At 41.0% G+C, this 27,906-nt stretch overlaps 1 protein-coding gene across 1 annotated transcript; it reads left to right on the forward strand.

Annotated features, from left to right (window-relative positions):
• Positions 1 to 731: 731 nt before the first annotated feature.
• Positions 732 to 27,906, forward strand: EFCAB2 (EF-hand calcium binding domain 2). Its single transcript, XM_058802664.1, has 7 exons — positions 732 to 779; positions 17,509 to 17,593; positions 20,792 to 20,864; positions 24,885 to 24,964; positions 26,529 to 26,571; positions 26,678 to 26,744; positions 27,738 to 27,906. Exons 1-7 carry the CDS (start codon positions 752 to 754, stop codon positions 27,872 to 27,874), a joined length of 513 nt encoding a protein of 170 aa, XP_058658647.1. The 5' UTR covers positions 732 to 751; the 3' UTR covers positions 27,875 to 27,906.

Genomic DNA, 27,906 nt, shown 5'->3' on the forward strand with positions numbered 1-27,906 from the left:
TAAGTGGCTGAAAGGCAAATAGCAAATTTTAAAATGTTTTTAAAAAGTGACGTTTTTAGGGCCATAAGCAAAGAAGCTCTGTTTGTGCTCCATGTGTTTTTTAAATTTTAGGCTTTGCTTCCATGAATACTGAGAACATCATTAACTGTTTGTTTGAGAGATGGAATTGAGTGTGTGAGGAGGAGTCATCCACGCGGGCTTTGCAAAACTGAACATCTGACAAACAGGCACCTGCTGTAGTGAGGAGAAGGTTTTAGCTCTAGGAATTTCATAAATATTTATTTTCTAGGAATATATGGTTGCATCTTGCCAGAATATTAATATTTGTATTTTTTTCTACTTTCACAGTTGTTTTAGAGTCAGAAGACCCAGGCATCGCAAGCCTGTCTGCTAAAACTCACAGCTAAATTTAAACCGCACAGTTTTGTTTAATATCATTAAGACAGAATATTTTAGCTGTTCTGGCGTGATGGCATTTAGAATAAAATGTTCTTTCACTTTCTAAAGCTCAGACACATGTAAATCTCTGCAATTGCTGGGGAAAGCTGCATTTTGAAGAGACACGGAGTCCTTTGCAGAGGCAGGTTGAAGGGGTTCACTCGACGGCTGCCTGGAAGGGCGGAAGGGCGCAGTGGGGCCGTACCAGGGGCTCGGACACCCCGAGCCCGGCGGGGAGGGCCCGACCCCCGGCGCTGTGAGGACAGGGCCCGGCAGGCCCGCGTCGCCATGGCGACAGCGCGGCGCTGCGGCCATGGCGGAGAGGGAGGAGAAGGGCGAGGGTAAGGCCGGGGCCGGGGCTCCCCCAGCTCCGGCGCGGTGTGCGGACGGGCCGGGGGCCGGGCCGGGGGCCGGGCGCCACCGAGTGAGGCCCGCCCGCCTCAGGCCTCGGGCGGCGGGAGGGGCGGCGGCGGCGCGGGCAGCCTTGGCCGGGGCTGGTGCCGGGGCAGAGGCGCACGGACACGCACCGGGGGACACAGACGCAGATATATACATACTGAAGTGCATACATACATACATACATACATACATACCTACCTACATACATACATATATATACAGACACACACACACCACACACACGCGTTTGTGTGTGTGCGTGTGCGTGTGCGTGTGTGTGTGTATTGCAGCCTTTGACATCCTCCCGAGGGGAAGACGCTGGTATCGTTCCTCTAGTGCCCAGTGACAAGACCCGAGGGAAAGGCCTGAAGCTGTGCCAGGGAAGGTTTCAGTTGTATATCAGGAGAAGGTTCTTCACCCAGAGGGTGGTTGGGCACTGGAACGGCTCCCCAGGGAAGGGGTCACAGCACAGCCTGGCAGAGCTCAGGAAGTGTTGGGACAGTGCTCTCAGGCCCTTGGCATGATCCCGTGAAGGGCCTGGAGTTGGACTCAGTGAGCCTTGTCATCCCTTCCTGCTCAGCTTCTTCTGTGATTTTAGATATGTACGTGCACAAAGCTGTTCGTGCACATTGTGCATGGATGTGTGTATATGAAATATACACACGTGCATATTTACACAAACAGAAATACACCCACGGACTGCCCATCCCCTTCACGGCAGCCACACCGCTGCCTCTCCCTCAGGGCAGGGGCTGCTCTGCAGCACTCCCTGCCACAGGGGGTGCCACCAGCCTCCTGTTGGTGCTGGCAGCCATACGGTGGTGCTGCCAGCACACAGGGTATGCCCAGGCTGGATGGTGACAAGGCTGACCCCCCTGTCATGGCATGGGGTGGCTACCAGGGCAGCTGTTGTTGGCTCATTGTGGCCCCTCGCAGTCGTTTCTGGATGCATTGGGCTCTCTCTGCCAGAAAAAAAAGTAATCTGTGCTCCTGATAGCACCATGGCTTATTTTTAGAGGCCACTGTGCTCTACTTTATGGAGTGTTGCCAGAAATTCTATTTTATAGGCTAGAGGTAATTCCTTCTTCAAGGATATCTCAGTATCATTTCAAGGAAAACATATTTTCTGTAAAGGCCACAATATTGTGACTTCTGAAATCCATCCTTTCTGTAACTAAACTTGTGTGTGTTGCAATAGTTTGCAAAGTCTCAACACTGTAGTTGAGACAATATAATCAATGGATTATTTAATATTTTTTAGGAAACAATGTCTGCTGCAGTAAAGTCTTGTCTAAGTGGTTGCTGTGGATGGTGCTAAATGACTAATTTCATTTTTGTAGAAGTAATTCTAGCTGCACTTTGCAACATAGATATCTTGAAGAAACTAAACAGTAAGATGTAGCTTTCTTGAGGACTGCTCTTAAAGTGTTTTTTTTAAATATTGGTTTTAATTTTTGTTTAGTCTTGTGGAAGCCTATGTTTTGCATCTTTCTAGTGGTGCAAATGAAGCTGAGGCACAGTAGCAGAGGTGGATAGAAATGATAGGATGATAGCCTAGAAGTCTGCCAAACCATCTGAGATGAGGGAAGTAGTATTGGGAAGCCTGGTTCCATATATTTTGGGTACCCGTATGAATAATATTGAGATTTTGTGCTGTATTGACAAGCCACAGCCAGAAACTCTTGAAGAAGGAAGGTCATGGGTTTTTGATTGCTTGATTAAAGACTTTTAAGGCCTTTCTTTTTGTAGTTTCAAAATGAGAATACTTTTAAAGAAGTTTAATTATTGTATTACTAAAGACAGACTCTCAGTTTTTTTATGCTTCATGGTTTTTGACATCCTATAAAACACTATTCCCAGTAGAGTTTTAGATGTCATCTTCTAGAGGAGAATTGTAGTGTCATCCTAAACGACCTTGACCCATAAACTCCATCTCTGGCCTGACCAGTGGATCATGGGAAGTGACATGCTGGACTTTAGTTTCTTATCTGTAGGATGAGGAGGATAACTCCCGTCACTGGGACAGTAGCTTCTGTCCCTCAGGAGAATCCCAGCCTGCTGTTAGGCAAACCAGTTGTTTATTGCCTTATAAAGGTGCCTCATTACTGAAAACATGGCTGAGGACAGCTAACACTCAGTGTCTCATTAACAGAGGCAATCCCTTAGGATTAAGTCATTTAGACCACTTCAGAGTTGCTATTAGCCTTCCTGCTGATAGCAGTTAGAGGGTTAATTAGGATTCCCTGATTCTGGATTCACACATCTATTGTTCTTCCCTCCAGCAAGTACTCCACATCTATGCAAGCTGCAGGGTTAACTTTATTATGTTTCAAAGTAATACCATTAGTTGTATTGTCAAATAATTAGTCCTTAGGGTATTCCTCTTGGTGCTTTGCAGAGCTGTAATTCCACCAGCTTTCCTGGAAAGGTTTCCCTTAGGCCCTGTTATTTCCAAGTTCAGTCTTCTTCGAAGTTGAAATGCCTGCTTAAATGTTTTACAGATATACATGATGTACACAAGGAAAAACAGTGGGAGGCCAAACCTTGCTACCTCTTGTACGTGTTACTCACACAAGTATTCCCTCCAGTTTATGCAAATGTTGCAAATAGAATCTTGTATGTGCATAAGTGTTAATGGCACCATGCCCATACTGTATGTAGCTACATGTTTTATGTCTGAATTTATATCCCTACGTTTGTGCTTTCAACAATGTTTAATGTTTTTTCTTCACACCCATCTGATTACTCTAGAATATTTGTTTAATCTTTCACTTTTGTACATTTGTCTCTATCTTCCCTCCTATAATTTGGTTTCTTTCCCCTTTTCTGCTGCTTAATTCAATCTGTCTGTTCTTCCATTTGCTCTCAGATACTGTCTTTGTAATTTGACATAACATGTCAGATTTTCTAAGTTTTAATACCTCTGATCTCAGTACTGATGTTGCTAGAACCTGAAAGCAAAATGTCAGACTGGTAGTGCCTCAAGTACAACTAGACTGAAGACAAATTATTCTCCATCTGGGATTTAAGAAATCACATGAAAGTACATAAAGGAGAAAACGCTTCAGTGTTCCTGTATCATTATGGAAATGTTATGTAATTGATCAGTATTAGAGTTTTTCAAAGACCACATTCTTTGTGCCAGATAGGGCATATTTAAAATGCCATTAATAAGTCGTGAATTTTAATCCAAAGGGAAGTATATTGAGTAGTATCTGAGCTGCTACTTCACCCACTTACACCTGTATGGAACCAAATGCCTGGTTGTGGATAAGAGGTGTCCCCAGACAGTTGTTTGGCTCTGCTGTGAAGACCTATGGAGAGTAACAGTTCTGCAAGGATGTTTTTCTCTGGTAAATGATTAGTAGTTGTTCTAGGTAGCAATTTGTAATCAGGCCTCACAAAACCTCTCCGTGCCACGGATGAAGACACACCGTCATGTGGATCTTGGGAAAGAGTTTTCACTCCTGTTTTAGTATGTAAATACAGTAACAGTGTGTTCAGTCATACATACATGTCTGCTCTTTGCCTGGCCCAGTTTGCTGCCTGGCATACTGGTGAAATCAGAGATACTGGAGGTGACATTTGGGGAGAACTAGTTATGCATTTAACCACTCCCCTCTTTCAAAGCAGCAGTTACACCTGTATCCCCTGCCCTGCTGAATCTCCTCGTGCCTGGAAGGAGGATCTAAACCTTCCTGTCCACATCACCTCACCTGGCTTTGCCTGCCTTTTGTATTGCTGGAGATACTGAAAATGTGCTATCACTGCTCGTTCTGTTTTAATGCTTTGAGTCAAATCTGAGAGAGCCTTGTAGCTGCTGTGAGCACTGTAGGCAGTCATAACCATTAATTCTGCTTGGAGCACTCTTAATTAACATGAAAGTTTCAAACCCAACACAGAAAAGCACTTAAGCTGTGCACGACTTAGGGGAATCCCACTGAAAGGGATGATGCACATGATGCTGAAGCATCTGAGTTCTTTAAGAACATCTAATACTGAGGATTTTAAAATGTATTTTTGAGAGTTTCACAAATGAGCACCAGCATTTCAAAGGTACAAAAGCTCTGAATTAAACACAATAAACCTTCAGGCTAAAGTAGTCCATCAGAAAAAAATATCTCTAGTTTAAAAAGTGGCTGTGTTTAATTTATGAGGAAAAAATACAAAATTGGTATGAGCTGTTAAAAATAACTAGCTTTCATGGGGCTCAAGCAAGAAGTATTTCAGCTTTAGAAGATAATCTGAATATATAAGATTACTTAGGAAATAAGTGTGCAGTTTTATCACAGTGGAATTTATAGATGAACACTTTGAATATTTTTATATTCTCTTGTTGACATTGCTGTAAGAAATTACATGAGAAGAAAAGTTTATAGTCTTTATTAGACTGTAATGCACCTTGACATGCACCCTGACATCAATCTGATTCATGTTTTAATATTTGTACTTATTTGAGAATGAAACAAAAAATAAACTATGTCAATCTCCCTTGACAAACACAGGTTGTAGATCTGAACCTGTTGGCTATACTCCCACAGCAGAAATTGATCTCAAATGGATGTAGAATAGGTAATTGCAGATTGACAGGTTTCTTGTTTCCATGGTGCATAAAATGGCAGAAATTTTTTAGTTTGGTTCTACTTCTAGCTGATTTAGTGCATAAAAAATTGGATGGTGTGCAAAGAAAGGCTTTAAACTTTTTTGTCTTTTTAACAATGCCAACCAGTGAGCTTGAGAACTCCCACAAATTATCTTTCCAACAATAGTTAACATGTTATTAAGAATTTCCATGTCTACATACTAATTACTCTGAGATCTGAGGGGTTGGGAGGTTTTTTTCAGCTTAGCAGTACCTGTATTTTGTGTGAACAGATAATGCTTTGTTGCTATTGGCAGTAAAATGTGTTGGGCAAGAGATTGTGGAAGGAAAATGGTTTTTTGGATAACAGAAATGTGACATGACCCTGTTGTCAGAGCCAGTGTTTAGCCCCCAGCTGGGAGGTGGCCATGCAGACAGGGGTGTTGGTAAAAGCTCTTGGCACAGGGAGGGGCTGGAGGTCCCACACCAACCTCAGGACTGTGTGCTACCTGATGGGTAAAAATACCTAAAGCCATTTTTATAAATGGCCTTGAATTGTCAATGCCCAACTTTAAGAAAATACAGACTCCCAACTTTTTGGAAATGTATAGTCTTTGCTGTTCAGTGTTGCTGTTCAATGCTGTTCAAGGTGTGGGTAGGATGTGACAGACTTATGAATGTGACATTGGAAGGGATATTCTTGAACCCAGCCTAGGGCTGTACAGAGGCATAACCTTCAAAAGTTCTCCAAGTACCATCTTAAAAATGGTAAGGATTATTGTGTCACTGGTGTAAGCTCACAAGAGGTTCTGGTTCTGGATGGTCAGGAAAATTAGAAATGAGTTCTGAAGTTCATTTTTGAATGGCTTGTGCACTTCTTTTCCGAGTTTGCTAACTTTTTCCTTTAGCTTAGCCTGCCTGAAATGATGAATGCCAGAAGTGTCTTATTCCCTATTGATGTTAAATGTATATGTCAGTTGTCAGCTGAAATGCTGTTCAAATTCAGAATATTACTCTTAGGTAAACAGAAAGAAAATTGGAGGTTTGTATTCATTCATGGTATGTAAAGGAAGTGATTTAGCACTGTAAGCGATACTTTCAAGGCAGTGCCTTAAAAGCCAAGCAGCTGCAGCAGCAAACCCCTGTACTTCCTGCCATTTTGTTTCACTCTAACAGTCTTCCTTTGCTTGGGCAAAGACAGAGTACTGCAGATAGAATTGCAACCAGTCTAGAAACTAATTTTTTAAACTCATTTAAGACACCAAATTGAAGGGTTTCTGAGATATTACATAATAACAGCCTGTATTAAGTCGTACTTAAACCCCTCATTCTACCATTATGTTGCAGATTCAAAAGAAGAACATTTACATACTGCTCTGTTCTAGTGCAATACTGTAGTACTGCCGTTAAACTTCATAATGTCTGATGTTTAAAATAAATTACTTCTCAGATCCAGTTGATTCTGGTGCCTGGTTCTGGACCACTTGAGCAATCAGTGTACAGAGGCAGTTCAGGAGGAGTATTTAATTTACGAGATATTTGCTGCTGCCACACATACAATCAAGCGTGCATTGTCAGTGACAAGCGACAGGGTTCCCTGTTGGGACTGTCCCACAGGGACATCCTTGGCAGAGTGAGCTGCTTTAGTGGGTCCCACAGCAGCGTGTGCATCGCCACATTTTGGTGGAACTTGGTCTGGTGCATATGTGGGTGTCAGAATTGTTTTTTGCAGCTCTGCCATCTGCTTGTGGGGCCAGCACTGTGGAGAGTGCAGGAGAAATGGAGACAGATGACAGATGCCTTCTGTGACTGCACAGCACAGCAGCAGACCTGTGCTCTGCCAGTGTCACAGCCTGTGGAAGCTGCTCTTTTTCAGCTGCAGCTGCAGATACAGCAAGACTCAGCATCACCAGGAGAGCTATATATCCTCACAGGGTAGGTTGCTGTTGGGGATGAAAGAGGATGTAAGTATGGGCTAGACATAGCTCTTTCATTGCATCCCAGGTGTGCCTGAGATGAGGGATATAGAACAAATTGCAATGAGATTACTGTTTTTGCCAGCTCTGAGCTGCCACAAGAGTGCTGGCTGGTGCAACTGCCAGAGTTGCGATTTCAGGGATGTGTGAGCCATTCCTAATGGAGATTTATGCTGAATTTATCTCTGCCTTGTGAAAAGGGACACTGCATGCAGCTGGTATTGACTTTAAAAAAGTATCACTGTTATTCTTTGCAGGCTAACTAATGTCAAGTACTGACATTTCTTTCACTTCACTGAAGGAAGGACAACATCATGAAGTATAAGATAATCACTGCTTATTACCTATGAATCACAGGTGTGCAGAAAGCAATCCAGATCTCTGCGTAGAATGGACTTCCTTGCTTTCTTTGGATGATTCTCCAGTCATCACATCATCTGCTTCGCATCTCTTCAAGATCTTTTGTATTAAAAGGATTTCCCCCATCATTCTTCAAGTTAGTGTGACAAAGCATGTTGTTTCACTGCCCTCAGTGTTGGCTGCATGCAATAGCAACTGTTTGGCAACTTGTCTGTGGACACCGGGGAGCAGGAGAGCTTTGCAGTTAGAGCTGGACCTGTGCAAATGACCCCACGTTTTGTCAAGTCAGACTTTGCCCCTAGCTGACTAGCTGCAAAATGAGGCTGTGCTATGCTGGCTGAAATTCTGGTCATAATTGAGACCAATTAGGTCCAATTTGAATACGTGGTTCTTTTTAAGAGTCTTTATTGTGTGCTGCTTCCAAAGTAATAATCTGCAACAGTTGTGGGGCCTGTGAAACAAGTACTGTGGCTATGTCTGACTGCTTGGGAAGAGAAGACAGGCAGGGCCAGGTCCTGAGAGCTGCAGTGGAACATTTCATGCTATGCCTCTATTGTTGCTTTAAAAATGTTACAGCTACTTCTGGCATAAAATGTTTGACAGCTTATCAAATGAAAATATGTGTCTCTGTAATCCATGAGTCAGTAGCTTTTTCTGTCCTGTAATACCACTGTAACTTTCCCATTCAAAGGTCTTAAGGCCTATGTCATCAAACTTTCTTCCAAAAAGTGCAAAAAAGCTAAATGGGCTTGAAGAAAAAAGAATCTGTTTCAACATTTGACCAAATACTAGGGTGAAAAAAGAAGAAACTGGCTTTTCTGCAAGGTCTCTGCAACAACAAATGCAGAAAGTGTGGGCAAGCAGGCTTGTGTGAAATATGGGAAGAGAGAAATCCCCAGGGCAAGGGTAGGTGCTGCTGTATTATGAAAGATGCTCAGGAGGGCTGCCAAGTGCTTCTGCTGTAAGTAATGATGACTCCAGATTCATTCAAGCTCTAAGAGATTATCCCTAATTTTTATTTGAGGTTTGAGCTTACACAGAGCAGCCACTACACACATTCATTTTGTTTGCCAGTGTTATGTATTCTCCAGAGGGTATAGACAATAAGATGTATGTTACAGTTCACAGCATGACCCTGCACTATTTACAATGGGAGTGAGGTGACAGTGGGTCAGGACACAAGGAATAAGGTGCTTAAGAAGATCAGGTCAGAGCATTAGCTCTCACTGTTGAGTATTTCAGAGCTCAGAAAGATTTTGTACTCATGGTGATAAAAGTCTTTAAGCTGTAGCTACAGGGAAAGGTGCAAGACTGAGCTATGAAGTGACACAGCAAGTGTTTGTCACTGGGCACGAGCTGTGGTACTCCCAGCAAGGGACCATGGGGCATAGCAGGAGGACCTCAGGTCTGCAGCACCATGGAGCAGGAGCAGAGCAACAGTAAATTGCAGTAAATTGGAGCTGGAGAAGGGCTGAGTATTTGCTTGTGCACTTCCTTGCTGCTTAAAGGAGGTAATCACAATAATCTCCCTGCCCAGTGCCATCCTGGCTGGTCAAAACAAAGAGCAGAAAATCTTCCTCTGCAGCTGCATATGTGGGAATCCAACTTGCATTGCATTTTCTGGTGGAAAGGTTTCTGGCCACTATCACCAGCAAGGTAGTGGATGATGACCTCCACTGCAACATTTTCCTTGTAGATGTAAAAGGAATACTCTAGAATGGCTTAAAAATTACTCATTAGAAAATGTGTCAAAATGTTTTGCAGTTTTAACTGCCAATGGGCCAACTTTTCTGATTTTTTTTCCCTGGACATGCTGGTAGGTCCAGAACACTTAATCAGCAGGAGAATCTGGAGCTGTAGCCAAGTTCTGGCCCCAGCCTACACATTTTCAAGACCTGGGCTAGCCCAACTCAGCTAGGTGCTGCTATGGGCCACTGCCTGTGCTTGTGGCAGCTAAGGAATCCCCACCAAAGTCTGTCTCATCTGAATTGCTTTGACCTGGAACATGATGCACGCTGCATCCCAAATGCATGGTCATACCAATGAGCCAGCCACAGCACCTCCATTTCTCCTCTTTGGCAGATGGAGATCAAATCACAAATTCATTCTGTGAAGTGCAAGTAGGGATGCCTTCCATATCATCCTACCAACCAAACCAAACCAAACCAAACCAAACCAAACCAAACCAAACCAAATCAAACAACCCTTAACAAAGAATACCCACCTGGAAAAGAAAAGAAAAGAAAAGAAAAGAGAAAAGAAATCACTCATTCATCAAACCTCAGTACTTCAGGTTTGAGAAGATTGAACTCCATCACAGTACAGGCAGGTAGTATTCCTTGATCATGTCCCAGGATTGCAGGCTTCTCTGCTGATGCTTCTGAAGAATGATGGCTCAGTATCTATAGATATATATGCAGATATAGCATGTCTACACAGATTGTGTACAGTGAAACACCAGGGCATATTTTGCTGAGCTTTTCCTGGGATACATGAATTGGTGCATGGATTGATATATACCTGTGGTGCATCACTCAGACTAGCTGCCTACAGGGGAATGATTTTTCCCAGTAGTGTAGTTCCCAGGACTGTGTAGATTGAGCTTGCCCTCACCAACGAGGTGCTCAGGAACTCTTTGAGCAGCAGGAAGAAAGGATTTTCTTCCCATTGCCTGTAGGGCAGGCACATGAAGAGAGCCAAAGATACAGAAAATTATGTTTTTTTGGTCCTCTCCAATATACAGACAATTTTGTTTTGGAGCAAGCCTCTCTTGAGGAATTTGCAGAGCTAGCAAGGGTATCCCTCATATTTTGCCCTTTTCTATTCTCATAGGCAATTGCATTACCTGTAGAAAGCCCAGGCAGTGGTTGTAGTACCACTGGGGCTTCATGCTGACATACTTTGCCATCTGCATCTCCTGGTTTCAAGAAACACAGAATTGAGAAATGCAGACTGAGGACAGAGGAAACAAACAGGATCCTGGTCAGGACGTGGGAGTCAAGTTTAATGGAGCAGCTGTTGAAGGTGTTATATCATAATGACTCAGGGCAGACAGGTATCAATGATCAAGGGCTAAGGCTGCAAAGTGATCTCTGTGAACTGCAATGGGCCCAGTCTGCCCAGCACAGACCAGGGAAAATAATGGCATCTTGCAGGAGCAGCCAGAAGTGACATCATTAAAGTGGGCTTGATAACTAACAGGAACGTGTACCATGAGGGAGGGAAATATTTTTCCTGCTGATGAACAGTCATGTCTGATTCAGAAGGGAGAGCAGTAACAGAATTGTCCATGACTCCAGCACCTTTGGGGAGAGATAACTGAGACAAGAACTTTGTCAATGGTGGATATTCCCTTTCCAATCAGTGACATTTTAGTATGATCTGTGTTCAGGGGTAGTGTGAACTATGAGTTTAAACACCTTTAGAAATTCTAGGTGATGGAAGATGCTGACTTATGGCTTCTTTCTGTGCTTGATGTGGCATTCTTCATGTCGTCTTTTGTTCTATATTACAGTGTCAAGTAGTTTAAGAATTTTTTGAGCAAGTAGAAGCTTGACTGCTTATCAAGGCAGCAATAGTTTCTACACTTTGTTTCTCAGCAGTCGAATGAGTTGTTAATTTACCCATTAATTTTGTTCGTTTTGGTTCCCACTTGTATTGAAACATCTGAATCTGTGGTAGATTAGAATGCTGTGGCATTTAAAATGCTATCTACTGAACAGTGAAAACCCAGGGTAATACACAGGATATCTTGTTTCATTAGGTAAAAAAGTTACTGACTAGCAACTTGTAACTTCAGTAGTGGCTGCCAGCTGACTAACACAAACTAGATATATTTTACAAATTGATAGATTATTAAATTTTTAAATGTCAAGGTTGAAATGCGCAGCTGCTTTATAATGCTTTAATGAATTTGTATACTTCTAAAGGAAGTAAAGATATTTCCATTGAACTTGATCTGAACTCTTATTTTTTTTATTGCTATCAGAATTCTATAAAATAATTTCATTTTTGTAGCCAAAACTGGAGTCAAATAGTGCTTTCTTTTTACATCACTGTTTTGCCCACGTTACAATTATCTTATGTAAAGGAAAAATTATCTTATGAAAGGAAAAATTGTGTTTAATATTTTCTCTCAGAATACGAAGTAGCTTTTGCAGTTAACTTTTTCCACAGCCTTCATCAAACTGACAGCCTGTATTTTAATATCAGACATCAAATAATTTACCTGATTTTTTTGAAAGTCTATTTGCTGTTGGAGGTTTTTTTTTATTGTAGTTCACACTAGTTGCCATGGGGCTGTGCAAAGATCATTCTGACTGCTCCATTCTGAAGGCTCTGTTCTATCAATTTTTAAATGTAGTCCCTTTATTGTTTTTCTCTGTTAGTTTTCCATAAGGCAGTTACTGTGGTGGAAACAAGCAGGTAACTTCAGCTCTCACTTGTTCTGCCATTAGGGGAAGAGGTGTGACAACAGCGTGAGGTGATGCTCTCCATCCAAGGTTGCTTGCATTCACAATGATGGGTGTGGGATTTTGGTTTTGTTGATTCACGCTGGTGATGGTCTTTGCTTCTCATCTGGGTACCTCATGCTGTATGCTGTGACAAACATAAGCAATGGGGAGAAATGACCTGGCTAGTTCTCAACAGTTTTGAAAAACATGAAAGAAAAAGCTTTTGCTGTTCTTGAGGTTTCATTTCTGCTCCTTTGCACTTTTAGGAATGCTTCAAAGTGACCTCCGTGTAAACCACTTAAGCCTTTTTTTTTTTCACACAGACTAAAATTCAGATTGCCTGAGTATAATCTGTGATAACATGGGACGCTTCTTGTGTAGGAGAAAAGGAATTTCCCTGTCCTGAGTCTGCAGGCCATAGCTTGCATCCCCAAGCTGGAGTAGGTGATACAGGCAGTGAAGACACCAGCTTGGTCAATTCTTGGGAACTGATGTTTATGAAATTTCACAAAGCTGTGTATATTATCTCTTCACATAATCTGAATGTCTAAACTCAGGTGACACATTTCCCATTGGTGTCATCAATACTTTGCATCAATCTGTTTTCTTTAGATTGCCATTCAGGAATTGGTTTACCCTTTCTTTGGAGGAATCAAGCTCCATAAACCTCTTGTTTTTCCTCAAAATCTTCTTGATTTGTCTTACTAGAATGCAGACTCTTCAATGATAACATTTCTTAATTATGTATCACAAGACACAATGAAACAACATTGTGTATTCTGCAAGCTTGCAGCTTAATCCTATTGTTCCTTTCTTTTCTGATATCTAATATATTAAAATCATACATGCTACTGCAGGTACAGAGTAGAGAAGACAATATTTCTCTTACCTTGATATTTTTAGAGCATGGCATACAATTGCTGGTTCAGCATATTAGGCTGACTGTACATTTAGCTTCCTCTGAGAAGGAATTGAGAAGGTCAGTAGGCAAAAACTTAATGCATGCCTTTTCCTTTCACACACCAGAAGGATCTTGCCAATAAGTCAGATTCAAGTGGCCTTAGGATGGTTTTCTCCATGGTCCTGCTCCTCAGTGATTTCCTTAAAATAGGATTAGTTAAATGATTAAGGTTTTCTTCTTTGAGGTGGGTCAAGATTTCTGAGTTATTTTTATGTCAGCCAAGCTCCCCACACTTCCCATGAATTCAACCCAAATGTTTGTGGCAGAATGATGGTATTATCAATAATAATTCATGTTATGAGACCACTGGCTTTCCCTTTTTATTCCGGAGACACAATGCCTTGATAAAACTGATGAGCTTATTTGAGAGTGTTTGAGAATTCACCTGTACAGGTGATGTTGAGTATTGTGACAGCTTTTGAGTATCTTGACCGAGGTGATGGTCCAGTTAGAACTTGGTTAAAAGCCTGATTAGATCTCATAAGAGCTCATTGATAACCTCCCAGAGTTTGCATTGTGAAGTCTCTTAAGTCTCTTGCTGATTTTATTCTTTATATTTGAGCAAACATACATGGTACCTTTCTTCTCATTAGAACTACTGTTAGTTTTGGATGTGTTTGTTTGTTTGTTTTTGGTTTTGTTCCCACCATCCCTCCCTCCCCCCCTGCCCCCCACCCTCCCCCCAATTCTTATGCCCCTATTTCCATTTGTGGTTTTGGGAAGGATTCTGGGAGAGATCATGTGAAACAGTGTCTGCAAACATCAAAGGCAAATCTGTTTTGGTTTTTAGTTCCTCTCTTCATCCTAAAAGCATGCCAAGAGTGGTCATAGGAGTCTTATGGAAGTGTTGGAGTAGAGTAAAGAGAGTGGTTAAAAACAATAAGTTGTATCTGTGAGCAGAAATAGAATGCTGACAGAAGTTGAGTGCTGATTGCAGTGGATTTAAAGGTGCGCATTTTTTTCATGTGGCTGCCTGCACAATCACATCCTCTCCATTACTTTCTTCAAATGTTCCTTTTTCTTCATGGGCAGTCTTTGTATCTCTTTCTCAGTTCAGCTGACAGGACCAAGGTTGCTGTCTACTTTTTTGGTTGAAATAATGGCTAGTGGAAAAGAGAAGGAATGGTGCTGGGGTATAAAGCCACTGATAAGATTCTGTACTTTCAGCTGATAAGCCCTAGTTACTGAATAGGGAAATCTACCAAAGAGCTGTTGATAACAGCACTTTAAATAGCACTGGAATAACAACATGTAAATGACTCTGAAACTGTCACTGAGTTGGGGTTGCCTGGTTGTGTCCCTTGTCCCTTCAGACTGACAAGTTCCACAAGGCAGGCCCACATGAGACAGGGTTCCTGTTGGCAGAGACCTCAGGGGTTTCCTCACACCTGCCTGTAGCCACAGCATAGTACTATGGAAAGAGGATGGAGTAATTAATAATTGATAAGATATCCACATGCATATGGGAGCTTAAATATAAAATTGACAATATTTATTAAAACACACCTAAATTCATGTTTGTAAAGACTAATGTTCCAGGTGTGTGTAGTAACATGAAGTAATAAAATCAAGTCCACCAGTACTTCTACAAATCAAGCCTTAATTTTACTCTTCTAAGTATCATAAAAAGAGTTTAAAAGTATTTCATAGTGTAAATAGTTCATCAGGATGCATTGGGACTATGCAATAGACACATGCTGCTCCTTAGCATTTTAGTAGATGTTTAATGCTGGACTATCTCTTATGATAGCTCATTTTTTCTCTTTAGTGAAAGAAAGGGTTGGCTTTCTGAACCATCAGAGCAACTGGCCTCTAGGAGGGAAAGAAAGCAAGCTAATACATTAAGTGAATGGTAGAATCTAGCAAATTGTATCAACTAGAAATCCCTTTTTAAAATTCTCATTACTCAAGAGTCTGGCAGAGCCCTATCTAGCTAAGTGGTTTCTGTTTCCTACAAAGGCTGAAAGTGTGGTTTTTGGAGAAGAAATGTCACAACTGAAGCAGGTATTCTGCTTAAGAGCTGGCTTCAAATGGGCCTCAGAGTGCTGGAGAACAGTCTGGACAAGCTGAAGAGGGACAATTCATTCTGCAAGAACCATCAGAATTGACTTGGGAGTCCCAGCTCTCTGTCAGTCTTACTTAACTGGCAGTATCGAGAGGTTTATCTAGTTCACACTAAACAAAATGGGAAAGCAGCAAAGGATGGTATACGAAAGAAAACTTGATAGTGAATGCATTTTCAGTTAATGTATCTGAGAAATAGATTTTAAGACATTTTTTCTTCTTATTGCATATGTGGTAGGAAAATAAATTAGGATGGGACAACATTGATAAGTATCTCAAGCATTTTAAGAGCATAAAAATGGAAACCAGTGAACAAAACCCCATCAAATTTAGTACTTTGAGAGTCTTTAAGGACTTTTCCACAAGGAATCAGGTCCACTTAGATTTAACTATGGGGTTTGGTTTTTTTTTAGTAATTAAATGTGGATTTTACTGGCACATAGGCAGAGAAGAGGTAGGCATTATTGTCAGGCTGTGAAAAGAATACAGTTTGTCCTGTGCCTGGGGACTGCATGGGGCTCCTCATCCTCAGTGAGCTCCAGTCTCCAATCCATCACATCCCTACCTGCCCATGCTTCCACCAGGGGCATAATGTCAGGGAGAGGAATATGGGATATGTTCCTAATTGTCTTCTCTTTGTGTATCCTCTGGGGACTTCAGTACCAAGTACAGATGGAAAGCAGCAGGCAGCTGTAGCTCTATGAAGGGATGCACCTCTCTTCTATTTGCAGAAGAGGTTCCTTTTATCTGGGTCAATCCACTGCTGTATTGAAGTGCTCGTAGCCTGCAATGGGCTGACCTTGGCCAGCTGCCAGGCACCCTGTGCAGCCTCTCTCTGCCCTCCTCAACTGCACAGGAGGAAAATACACAATGAAAAAACTCATGGGTCAAGATAAAGAGAGGGAGATCACAAAGCCAGTGTATCATTCAGCTATGTTCAGTTCTGATACCCTTTGTCAGCAAAATGATATTTCTGTCATGAGGGCAAGAAAGCAAATGAAAAAAATGAAGGCACACTATAGCCCCAGGGGTTCCCAAACTATTGGCATTGTCGAAAACTAAGTAAAAATTGTTATGCCTGTAGAAAACAGATCTGGTGGCTTAATGTTGGCCTGAGCTGCTCAACAGCACTTAACACCACATCAGCTAAAGAAGGAAATGTATTGTCTACTAGAGGAGAGCTTTGTTTTACTTATTCTATTGAAAATACGGAAGACAAGTATGAAAATGAGAAAACAAGTGTCCCTCATACCAATCTCAATTTGGCTGTCATTCAGGTTTTCCCTCTGGAATATCTGTGGAGGCTTGGGGGCTAGCTTAAGAAATGCTGCCTTCTGGGAGCTGGTTTGCAAAACAGAGTTTGGGGATGTATTTAGCCTCAGGGACCAAGAAGTCAACTTCATGTCACTTTGCTTCCTATATTCTGTCATTTGCAGTCAAACTAATAAATGGACTACAGGTTCACTATTTTTTTACCCCGGCTTTCTTGCCAGGGAGATTTCCTTTTGAGATAGACCCATTCTCCTCCTTATATTTTTTTCTTCAGAACTTATTTCCTGGTTCTTAGCTTGCCCCAAGAATGCAATTTCTGGCTTATGTGAGATATATCTGTGATAACTTGTGGTTCTGCTTTCCCCATTCTTTGAGATAGAAATATAAAAAGCAAATGCAGCAAATTACTCCTTCTCCTTCGCTGAGATTGTCCTCCCTTTCCAAACTCTTGCTATGAATTATTTACCATGAGCCATATTCACTGTGCACAGACCTTATACATCTTATCTCCTTATCCCTGGTTCTCAGCTTTTCATACATTATGACTGACTGAGCGGACATGAGAGCACTTATGTTTTCCTGAATGCAGGAGCCTGGATGAAGTGACTCAGCCCCATCTCAGGGCAAGCATGGGCCAATGTTTGCTTTGCTCCTTCCTCTGGCCCAGTGGCAGCCAGGAAGGGCTCAGGCTTGTGGTCCAGAGTGAGCTGTGGCACACTCTGGGCAGGGTGCACACCTGAGCTGTGTGTTCCTGCAGCTGAGGCAAACCATTGCCTGCAGACTTGATGTAGCTGCAGAGCCACAGCAAGGCAATATTACTAATATAAATGACACATCCTGCATTTAGAGTGGAGGTTTTTCTTAACTTCTGCTTTTTCAAAGTACCTTTCCTGTCTGCTCTTTATCAGTTTTGGTGTTTCTGCTGTCATAAGTCTCAAATTGGAAATATATTAGTTGTAACAGCTCAGTGAATCATTCTTTTTCTTATGTTTCTTTTTGCAGATGCCCTAGTAGCTGAAATTCAGAAAAAGATTACAGAAACTTTTGAGGTGTTTGACCGTGAATCCAATAAAACTGTGGATGTCAGGTTTGTACATATATTCACAAATATATTACAGAGTCTCAATAGAGATAAACAGCTCCTAAACTGGCATCTGCTTTACCAGAAAATGTAATAGAAACAGTTCTTTTGGCCCTGTTTGGACAAGTATGTTTGTAGTGGGTGGATGGATGCCTAAAAATTCCTGGATGTTTTTAATTCTGATATTTTAAAAGTTTGAATATTTGACAGCGCTACTTGAACTTAATTTTAATATAAACACTCATATTTGTATAACTTTTGTTATAAAATGCACAAACCACATGTTTATGTCTCAGGGAGCAGGTTCTGAGGTTATAAGCTGTTGTCATGAAAGTTTACTGGAGTAGTTTTTCATATTTACAATTATTATTTTCAAAAGAATATCCTTTTAATTATGAATCAGTTATTGAGTAGAAATGCTACAATGGAGCATTTCTCAGTGGGAACTGGTGAAATTGTTGTCATTAGACATTCTGTATGAAGACAAATTGAGAAACATATTTAAATGTTCCAAACAGCTTTTCTACATTACAGAGAGGAAAGGGAAATGCAAAATATTTATGTGATGGTTGTAGCAACGCATGCTTACTAATGACTCTAAATTTAAGAAATTGCAGGTATTTCATAGAAGTAGTGGTTTTTCAGCTGTACCCGGTGGGGAGAATATCAGGATATGTCTCCACCCTCAGCAGAGTTGCTGTTCCCTTGTGTATAGGGCTCTGTAGGGAGAGTGGTCTCTCAAATCTCCTGGTCCGTGCCCAGGGAAGAGCCTGGTGCCCGGGGCTGTCCCGGTGCCCCCTGGTGCCTCCTCCTGGCTGGGCTGTAGGATTGCCCTGGCTGCCCAGCCCGGGGCAGAGCCCCACCAGTTCCACCCCCAGCCCTCCCTGCGCCATGGCATGCTCACTGCTTGTTTGTTTGCCAGGTACATCTGCAGTCTTGGCTAAACAGCTCTAGAACTTTCTCCACTTCTCACTCCGTTATACATGGATATACAGCTTGGGAGCATGTTACAACAATTAAATTATACAAGTAGACTCTTTAAAAATGTATTCATTCAGACAGGGGACGTCCAAAAGTCTATTTAATGTAATAAATGCACAATTTTGCATCAATTTTTTGTAGTACAGATACAGACAATGAACAAAAACTTATTGTCTAATAATTTCCAGGTTCATATTGCAGGGCTGTATCACAAATGGGATTATTAATGGCTGATAATCTTGTATCAGAAGGTGGCAGCACAGCACAATTCTTAACCACAATTGTAGCTGTATTAGTGCCTGAAATATCAGATATCCATGAAGAATGAAAAATTATACTGGTTTGACAGGCCAACATTGGTATTCCATGACTCCTAGTACAAATTAGTAGAAATTAGGCATGAGGAAGATGGTATTTTTTCATGCATATTTCATGTCCCTCAGTCAAGGACTTTTGTGATATTGCAAATCTTGTCATTGAAAGTGTTATATGCAAGGTGAAAACCATGACCCAAAATTTTCATTGCATATGTGTTACAAAACTTGTATGATCATAACCTTGATTTTAATGATAATTTTTGTATTCTAGTAACTACACAGCAGAAACTGCAGCTGCTGAACTAAGTGAGAGGAAGGGACTTGGAGCAAAATAGTTTCCTATCAGGTCCTTTAAACTCCATGTTATTACCAAATGGGTCCTGAGTTTTTCTACCAGAAGCACTTCAAGCAACATCCTCGTGCTGGCATGCAGGCAGAGTGCCAGATTGAGCATCCAGCAGTGCCAGATTTTGCAGACTCTTCTAGGGTCTGACTTACCTCAGTCACATCACAGTTCTGCTGGGTGTGAGTGAAGTGAGGCAGGAGGATGATGGCAGCATTCCCATCCCTGGCAGTCTGTGAGAGCAGAAATAGTGTGGGACAACAAGGAGGCAGGATTTGTGTTGGATGTGGCCCTGGTGGAGGCAGAGAATAGTTACAAGTAGCTGGAAAATATGAGGGAGTGCCGGAGTGAGAACAACAAATGCAATATTATACATACTAGAAGTAGGATGCATGGACAAGGATTATGTCTAAGTGAGTGACCTCCCTGAGGCCACTGGCCATTCACACCCACAGGGGCAGGGGCATTTGAGTAGATGGTTTCATTTCAGAACACATGGATGTGTGGGATTGGGTTTTGCTCTGTAGCTAGTTTTGTGCAGCCAGCCTTTTTATCTCTTTTGTCTGTTGTAGTGCTTCTCACATGTTTTCAGTCAGAATGGGAACTCCTTGGGACCTGTCTGAGGAGGTCATAGACTTACACATATAATTTTGCATATGCTTGGTGTGCTGCATTCAGGACCTTACTGTTGTAAGAAGATTTTACAAAGATCATTCCTCCTTTGATCATTCCAAAAATCTGATTTTTGCATAAATTGGAAAAATTTACCACTGATCAAGAGGAAAGAACCACAAAGGTTTGGATCATGGGAACCACCAGTACTGTGAATAGATATTCAAATGTGCTTATATTTCTGTGTTGTTGAATTGAATTGTAAATCATAAACTATATTAATGCTTCTGTTATTTTGTTTTTAATCATACCATAATTAAAGCTTTATTACAGCCTTACAATAATTTTGTTTCTAGTCTGCAACGTTGTTCATCTTAGACTTTTTTTCATCTTTGAGGCATTGCTAGTTTGGTCAGAATTTTATTTAGAGCCGCAGAACAGCTGCACCAGGTTCAGCAGTAAATGCAAGCTGTGAATATATTTACAGCATAAACAGAGTGGTGATAAGCCACTTTGTTGCTCTGTTTGACTCTCTGAGAGCACAGCGTGGATATAGCAGGGCTGCCTTCTTCCTCACCTTTTGTAATTGTTCTTTAATGCAGTTAGAATTTCTAGCTTTATAGCATTTAATGGAAGTATGTGTTTTGTTTGTTATTAACAAAGATGTTTTTTCTTTTTTTCTTTCTTTCTTTCTTTCTTTCTTTCTTTCTTTCTTTCTTTCTTTCTTTCTTTCTTTCTTTCTTTCTTTCTTTCTTTCTTTCTTTCTTTCTTTCTTTCTTTCTTTCTTTCTTTCTTTCTTTCTTTCTTTCTCTTTCTTTCTTTCTCTTCTCTTCTCTTCTCTTCTCTTCTCTTCTCTTCTCTTCTCTTCTCTTCTCTTCTCTTCTCTTCTCTTCTCTTCTCTTCTCTTCTCTTCTCTTCTCTTCTCTTCTCTTCTCTTCTCTTCTCCTTCAGGGAGATTGGTTGCATTGTCAGAGCACTGGGTTGCTTCCCAACTGAGGCAGAAGTACAGAAACTGCTTGAACAGGTAAATGTTCTGATCTGTTGTATTTTTTTCAGTCTTCAACTCACATAAGTTTGGCCCTTCTGCCTTGCTGAATGGGAAACCTAAACTCTTTTCCAAGATGTTGGAAGTGTCATGGAAATGTTTCCAGCAGATGGACAGTCTTGTAGGTTGCCCTGAAGCAAATCTTTAGGCTGATGAGGTAACAATGTTGATGGGTTAAAATGAGGAGTCTTGGACTCTTTTTTATCCAAAGGGGGACTGTGACACTGTGCCAAGGTGGAGGAACATTTACAGAAAATGGAGAAAAAACTGACTGATGAAAAAGAATGTCCTAAACCTCAGTCAGATATCCAAATTCTAATAATCTCACTCTTCTGGACATGCCATGGAAACACGTTGCAGGGTTAGGTAGTAAAAATGAGTTCTTGAGCAGGTGTTAAAATTATACATCACATTCCAAAAATACCCAGAGGGAAAGCCTGCTGCTTTTTGATCGAGGTCCTGTTATTGCTATCTTATAGCCAGACCTTTCAACATTCTGTCCTTCATGAGGTCTTTCTCAGCCTTGAGATTTCTGAGTTATAGGTGAGAATCTTTTCTTACTTGATTGCTTAAGCTTGTAAATCAGGCTTCAGGACATAAAACATCACAAGACCTAGTGGTCCTCTCATTCTCCCAGTGATAGGCAGTGGTAAGGTAAAGAAATTAAATACATTTCTCCACAGTCTTTTCCTACACTAATTTTTTGTCTCCTTACGTCATGCTTGTAATAGAACAATGCCTTGGCATGGTGTGATTAATAAATGGGACAAAGAAGTGGGAAAATACTTCACATTCTTTTTGCAAATGGGCATGCTGCTTTAAGGAGAGGACAGCGCTGAAGCTGAGAGGTGGGGTAAGGATTTTTCTCCTTTCCATGTGTAGGTCAGGATACTAGGAATTTATGTCTCCTACTGTTTTCTTCCGGCTCCAACAAAAATTTGGATAGTTGCAGTAGTAGTCTCCCCTCACTAGGCTTGTCTGTCCTCTTGTAGATCTGAACTTAGTGTGAGAAATCTTGCACTAAGTCTTGTGAAAATGATGCAGCTGCTTCAGGTGAGGAAGTGCAGAGAACCATTAGAGGAGAAAGCTGTTTTAACATGATTCTGCAATCTGTCTGCTCTGGTTCTGTACTCTCAGAACCAGATTGTCGCAGCTCCCCCTGACAAACAAGATAAAATGGAAAGAGAAATTATGGTGCTTAATATAGATGATATTTTTATTGTCCCACAGTGACTTTTCTTAACAGCAAATGAACAGTGCAACTCCTCACTGAAGATACAGATTTGAGAAATGGTGATGCTTTGACAACCCTGTTCAAGTCCAGGGTAACCAGGAGACTTGGAGACTTTAAGGCTTGCCTCATCCTCTGGAGGAGATTTGGCTTACTTTTTCCCCCCCAATTTTCAATATTACTCAAAAAATGTGAGATAAGTAATACATAAAAAGTACAGTGCAATGTAGCCATGAGGTAGAAGATTCTTGAGATACAACAGTGTAACATGTATGAAAATGCTGATTGTAAGAATATTCAAGCACAAATACTGCAAGAAGAAAGAATACCTTCAGAGTGATGGTTAACCTTAAAGAACACTGCGCTGGAAAATAAATAGTGAATAATGTTTCATGGGGCCTGTAAATGAAACTTTGGCATTGGTTTAGTACCAGAAGAATGCTGTCTTCTTGTGGAACCCTTCATATATTATGATAATCACAAACATAATTTATGTAAGATGCCACTATAATTGGCCATTTTATCTTAGTCTAGATAAGGTAAAAATTGTGTCTGTTAGCCAGTTTGTAACCAAGCCATTTCCCCAGTATTGTTGCCCATTGTGAACTGATTAATTTCTGTTTCTCACTGCTTTTGTCTCTGTCATCTCATCTTCCTATTAGCCTTATTGCTAAACTAGCACATGCTCTCATCACATTATTCATATCTGCAAAACCAATATTCATATAATTATGTTATCTCTATAAATTATCATATAATGTTTCTTATATTGCCTAATACTCAATTCTGTACTTAATATCATATCTCTAGGCCTGCTCACAAAGACAAGATTAAATGCTAAATCTAGAGATAGTGGAAACTTACCTAAGGGTTACTACAATGTCTGGAGTTCAGTACAGTGCTCTGCCTGGTAACTCTGGAAGATGTTTTTGTTTCTTTGTGTTTCAAGTACCTCAATGTTATGGCTGGGAGAAGAGATATATAAAACATTACAGGTGCTACAATACAGTTGTTATGGGAGCTGTGGATGTGCCCAAAGGAAAGAAATCGAGTGAAACTCACAGAGTCTGAAATACTGTTACTGTGAAAAGAGGAGGAAATACGGAAAAAGAAAACCATCAATGAGAAATGAGGTGTAGAAAAGGAGTGAGCATGAGGAAGAGTAAGAAGTGTTAGAAATAGGATTAATTTTAACTGTTCAAGATGCTACTAGATCTGTAGAGACTCTGAGATGGAAGCTGTTTGTTCCACATCAGAGGAAGCTGAGGTTGCTGATCACCTCCCAGGACAAGGTTTTGCCAGGTATTTTGTTAAATCTTTTCAATCAAGCAAGCAGCAAAACAAGTGATTCTGTGATGGTAAAAGTTTCCATTTGGTTTGGAATGAAGCATGCAATATCTTTATTTTCTTGCTGAAGATCCTTTCTGCTAGGCTCACCAAATAGAAGAGATAATGTGTTTTTTCAAGTCAGTTTCCACTCTAAAGCAGCAAGACGTGATGGCTGTCTTCTCTTAGCACCCAACCCCCTTCCCGAACACTGGAAAAGAGCATGCAGCAGCAGTTGCAGCTTTCCATTTAAGCAACTGGATGTATCAGGAACTGCCCCAGCTCTGACCCAGCTCCCAGGAGGAAGATTCCTTACTAAGTTTTTCCTGGCTCAGTTAGATTTCAAATCAGTGCCTGTTTGAGTTTTCTTTCAATCTCAGCTGTGTCTCAGGGGGCCTAGCAAGGTGTTGCTGCTGTCATGTAAGACCTCAAGGCATGCATCCAGTTTCAACACAGACAGGAATAGGCTAGCTCAATTAACAGGGCTCCTTTTGGGAGCAAAACTTAAAATTTTCAGGGAAGGGGTGCACCCCAATGACAGAGAGTGGTTTTTGCCATGTTGCTTATCTCCTGTGGAAGTATAGGAATGCAGTGAGAATGCTGCTAGAAGTCCCCAGTGGTTTGGAACTAATTTGTTTGCTTTTTTGGGTAGCATTTTATAGGCTGCCTTATGGCTGTTTTGGTCCTGACTCTGTTTGCCTGCCTCTCTGGTCCTTCCCCTCACAACTCACTTTAACTTTCTTTCATGAAACATGAAAGCAACAAATTCCATCATTGAGGTGCATTTGACTGGAGCTATATCCAAGCTAGCCAATTAAATATGCCCAGAAACATCCTTGGGTGTTGAAGCCAGCAGGCACAGAGCAGCTCATGCCCACCCTGGTAAATGCTTCATGCAGAGGGGCTGCACCAAGCATCCTGCTGGGGAAAAGTCCTTGAGGTCCAAGCCAGGATCTGCTGGGGGAAATGTTGGGTGGCACAGTTCAAAATCATGCCAAGGGAAGGTGCTCATGGTTTGCTGTAATGAGTGTTCATGTTACTCTGCTTGGGAATGCTCCAGATCCTGATAGACTGTACTAGTATGGCTTCAGCCTGAATGTTTAAACCTCTGCTGAGTTATTGTGGCAGATAAGATCAGTTCCTCGGTGTCTGGTTCCTTTGCATGAATGGTTTTGAAGCACAAGAGGGCAATATTGAGTTGCTGCAAATGTCTAATAGCAGATCTGTATTTCCCTGGGATATTAGCTCTTCCTTGAATCTCTTTCTATTTGATCACAAGCCTTTCACTCAGATGTTATGGTGCCATATGATATTAAAGACCTGATATAAATATTCAAAGTCTAATGCTGTAATTTTAATGCAGGGATCACCCCAATAGTCTGTTTTTTGGGTTAGTTTGCTAATGAGTCATATATCCTGCCACACTTAAGTTTTATTTTTAGATAGAAGTAGAAGAACCAGGTGGATTTGTTCATCTGGAACATTTTCTTCCAGTGATGACAAAAGTTCTACTTGACAAAAGGTAATGGAAAGTGAATTTTATGTGTCTGTAGTTTATTCCAGATTGACAGGGTTGATTCAGAAAAGCATATCTACAGAAATTTTATGTAATTGGAAGGAGTGTATATCTTCATTGTCATTTAAACTCATTTTACATTAGCTATATAGATTTTGTTTCAAAATTAGTTCATCTACATTAAATTATGTTGTACTGATGATATAAATCATACCAGCTTATAATCATAATTGTGATAGTAGGTAGCTTTTGTATTTCTAATTGGAATCAGAATTGCTATTCAACACACTTTGTGTATCTCTGAAATATTTTGTATGCAAATTAAGGTCATAACTATTGCTTTCTCTGAACATATGAGTTACAGTTACTGAGAAGGTACAGCTGAATGTATACAATTAGCACTCTAAAAGACTGCTGACTTAAAAGTGGTCACAAAGGTGCATAGAAGTCTTTGCACATACATAGGGACTTGTGCTACTTCGACATTTTGCACTAAAGCAAGATCATTTACAAGGAATTTATCTTTCATTTTAAACATGGTCATCAAGGCTTTTGAGAAACTCAGTCTTGTCCAATCCTGAGAAGTTATTTTGCACACAGAGGGCCTTTGGTAGGAGGGTGTTCTACACATGAAGTAGCTGTGGCTCTGCACTGGTGTTCACCCTTTCACAAAATGATGCCTTGCTGCTCTGTGCTCTCCTCCTTCTCCTCAACACTCCCTTCATGCAAACTCAAACACACACTCACACACACAAAAAAACCCACCCCCTGCACTCTTTCCCCAGGCTAGTGCAGGCTTGTCAAGACCCACTTCATCTTTTGGGGCACTGTGTCCATAGTTCACTTAAGCAAGGGTACATGAGATTTGGATCATAAAATCCAAGGTTTCTTCTTAGCACATTTGATTTTTAGGTAGTGAAAGACTGAGGCGGGTCTGGACAAAACAGTCAAGCAGCTGGAACCTCCCTGGATTCAGCTGCTTCTCTTTAGTATTCTGGGAGTTTGGTGGGAGCCTGCTGGGATATGGAAATTCTCCATTGCTGCACTGAGCTTGCTTTCCTGCTCTGAAATCAAGCATGCATATGCATGCACAAACGTGCTCAGTTCTCCCCTCTCTCTGAAATTGTTAGTGACAGACCTTTTATAGCTACCAGCCTCCTTTGCTCATCATCAGCTCATTAGGCTGCCCAAGTCCCACTAGGTGATCTGTTGCCTAGCTACCAGCCTACCTGGACAAAACTTTGTTTTCTTGGTTTGTCCATTTCTGTTCAGTGCATTGGCTTTGTGGAATGATTCATCTCTTGCTGATTCCTACTAACCCACCAAGCCAGCCCAGACATGCAGAAGACATTCATCTGGCTCCTGAGCACAAGGAAATTAAACAGTAGTACAACAAAAGATGTAAGAGTTAAATATACGGACAGTTCCAAAAGGTCAGGCTGCAGTTAAATGTTTGGTAGACAAAACTTAGTAAATTCTCATGAATATAAGCCTTCCTTTCCCTTGGTACTCATATTTAGTTTTTTCAGAACACTGGCAAACAGTAACTTTTCTGATTCTGTGGTTTCAGATTCCAACCTATTCCAGAAGATGTTATTCTACATGCATTTGAGGTCTGTATATCTGTAAATACTCAAGTACCTAATTGCTGGTAGAAGAAGTTGCTGCTTTTTGATACAATAAGCTTAAAACTACAAGATTTATTCTTTTTCTTTAAAGGCTTTGGATGAGAATAAGTGTGGATATATTACCAAAGACGACCTGGTCAAACATTTGACTCAAGGAGGTAACATGACTTGTGTAATATCAGTATTTAAGTAAAAAACATTACATATGTATATGGCACCTTCAGGTCCTTACCCAGCAGGCCAAAACCTGCAGGAGTAGATACATTGTCTTCAAACAGTGCTGTGGCTGTGATGAGTGGCTGCAGACTAGGACATTTCGCTGGTCAGTGATGCAGGGAAAGACCATTTATCTGCCTGCTTGCAGACATTATAAAATAGAGATTTTTATTCGTATTCTTATTTGTAATTCAGTCATGTCTGGATATTTTGTGATTCTGTGCACACCTCTGTGCTCACTAAGTATGTGACTCTTTTGCTGTCCTGTAAAATTGCAGCTTAGATTTCCGGATGTTTCAGTGGTTTCAGTGCTCATTCATTCTTACGTTATCTTGATCTTACTTCTAGAGCCGCATGCAAACAAAGAGATTCAAAGACAAGATTTAAGTTGTACATTCTGTAATCCTCAATATCTCCTGAAGAGCCTGCTTTTCTTGTGTGGCTGACTCATGCCCACCTGCCTCATGTTCAAAAGGGTGTGCAGGTTTTGTGCAAGACCTAGCATCAGATGGTAACCTGGTTCTCTGAGGGATGAAGTAGGCCATCAACAGCTTTGAAGAGAAAAACCAGAATTCTTTCATGATTTGAATACAAGTGCAAGGATAGCCAAATGAGAGATAATAATTCTAATGTACACAGGAGAAAAATTGACAAAAATAGTTGTTTCAAAATCCATGGCAGAGAGGAACAGGCTATTTTGGTGTCTGTGAACTAGAAGATCAGATAGATCCAGATCCTCTGTCTCCTTCCTTTTAGACTGGCTCACTTGGTGTGTAGGACTTATTTTGGCAAAAGGGAAGGAATAAGATACCTAGTTTTGTTCCTTTTCTCCTCTGTGTGAGAATCAAAAGGAGATCCTTTCAAGTGAAAGGCAGTGAAATTTGCCTTGAAAGGATACTTACCAAGATAAAATGTTATTCTGTGCTGTCTTTCAGGTGAGCCCTTTACTCAGGAGGAAATGGAGGACATGCTTGCTGTTGCTTTAGATCCAGAAACAGACATCCTTCACTACAGAGATTACCGTGTAAAGCTGGTAGTAGATGAAACCAAGACCTTCCCTTTCAATGGCTGAGATGCCTTTTGGTAACAGCACCATGGCTTGAC

The sequence above is a fragment of the Ammospiza caudacuta genome, chromosome 3 (genome assembly GCF_027887145.1).
Source record: "Ammospiza caudacuta isolate bAmmCau1 chromosome 3, bAmmCau1.pri, whole genome shotgun sequence".
In the NCBI taxonomy this organism is placed as follows: domain Eukaryota; kingdom Metazoa; phylum Chordata; class Aves; order Passeriformes; family Passerellidae; genus Ammospiza; species Ammospiza caudacuta.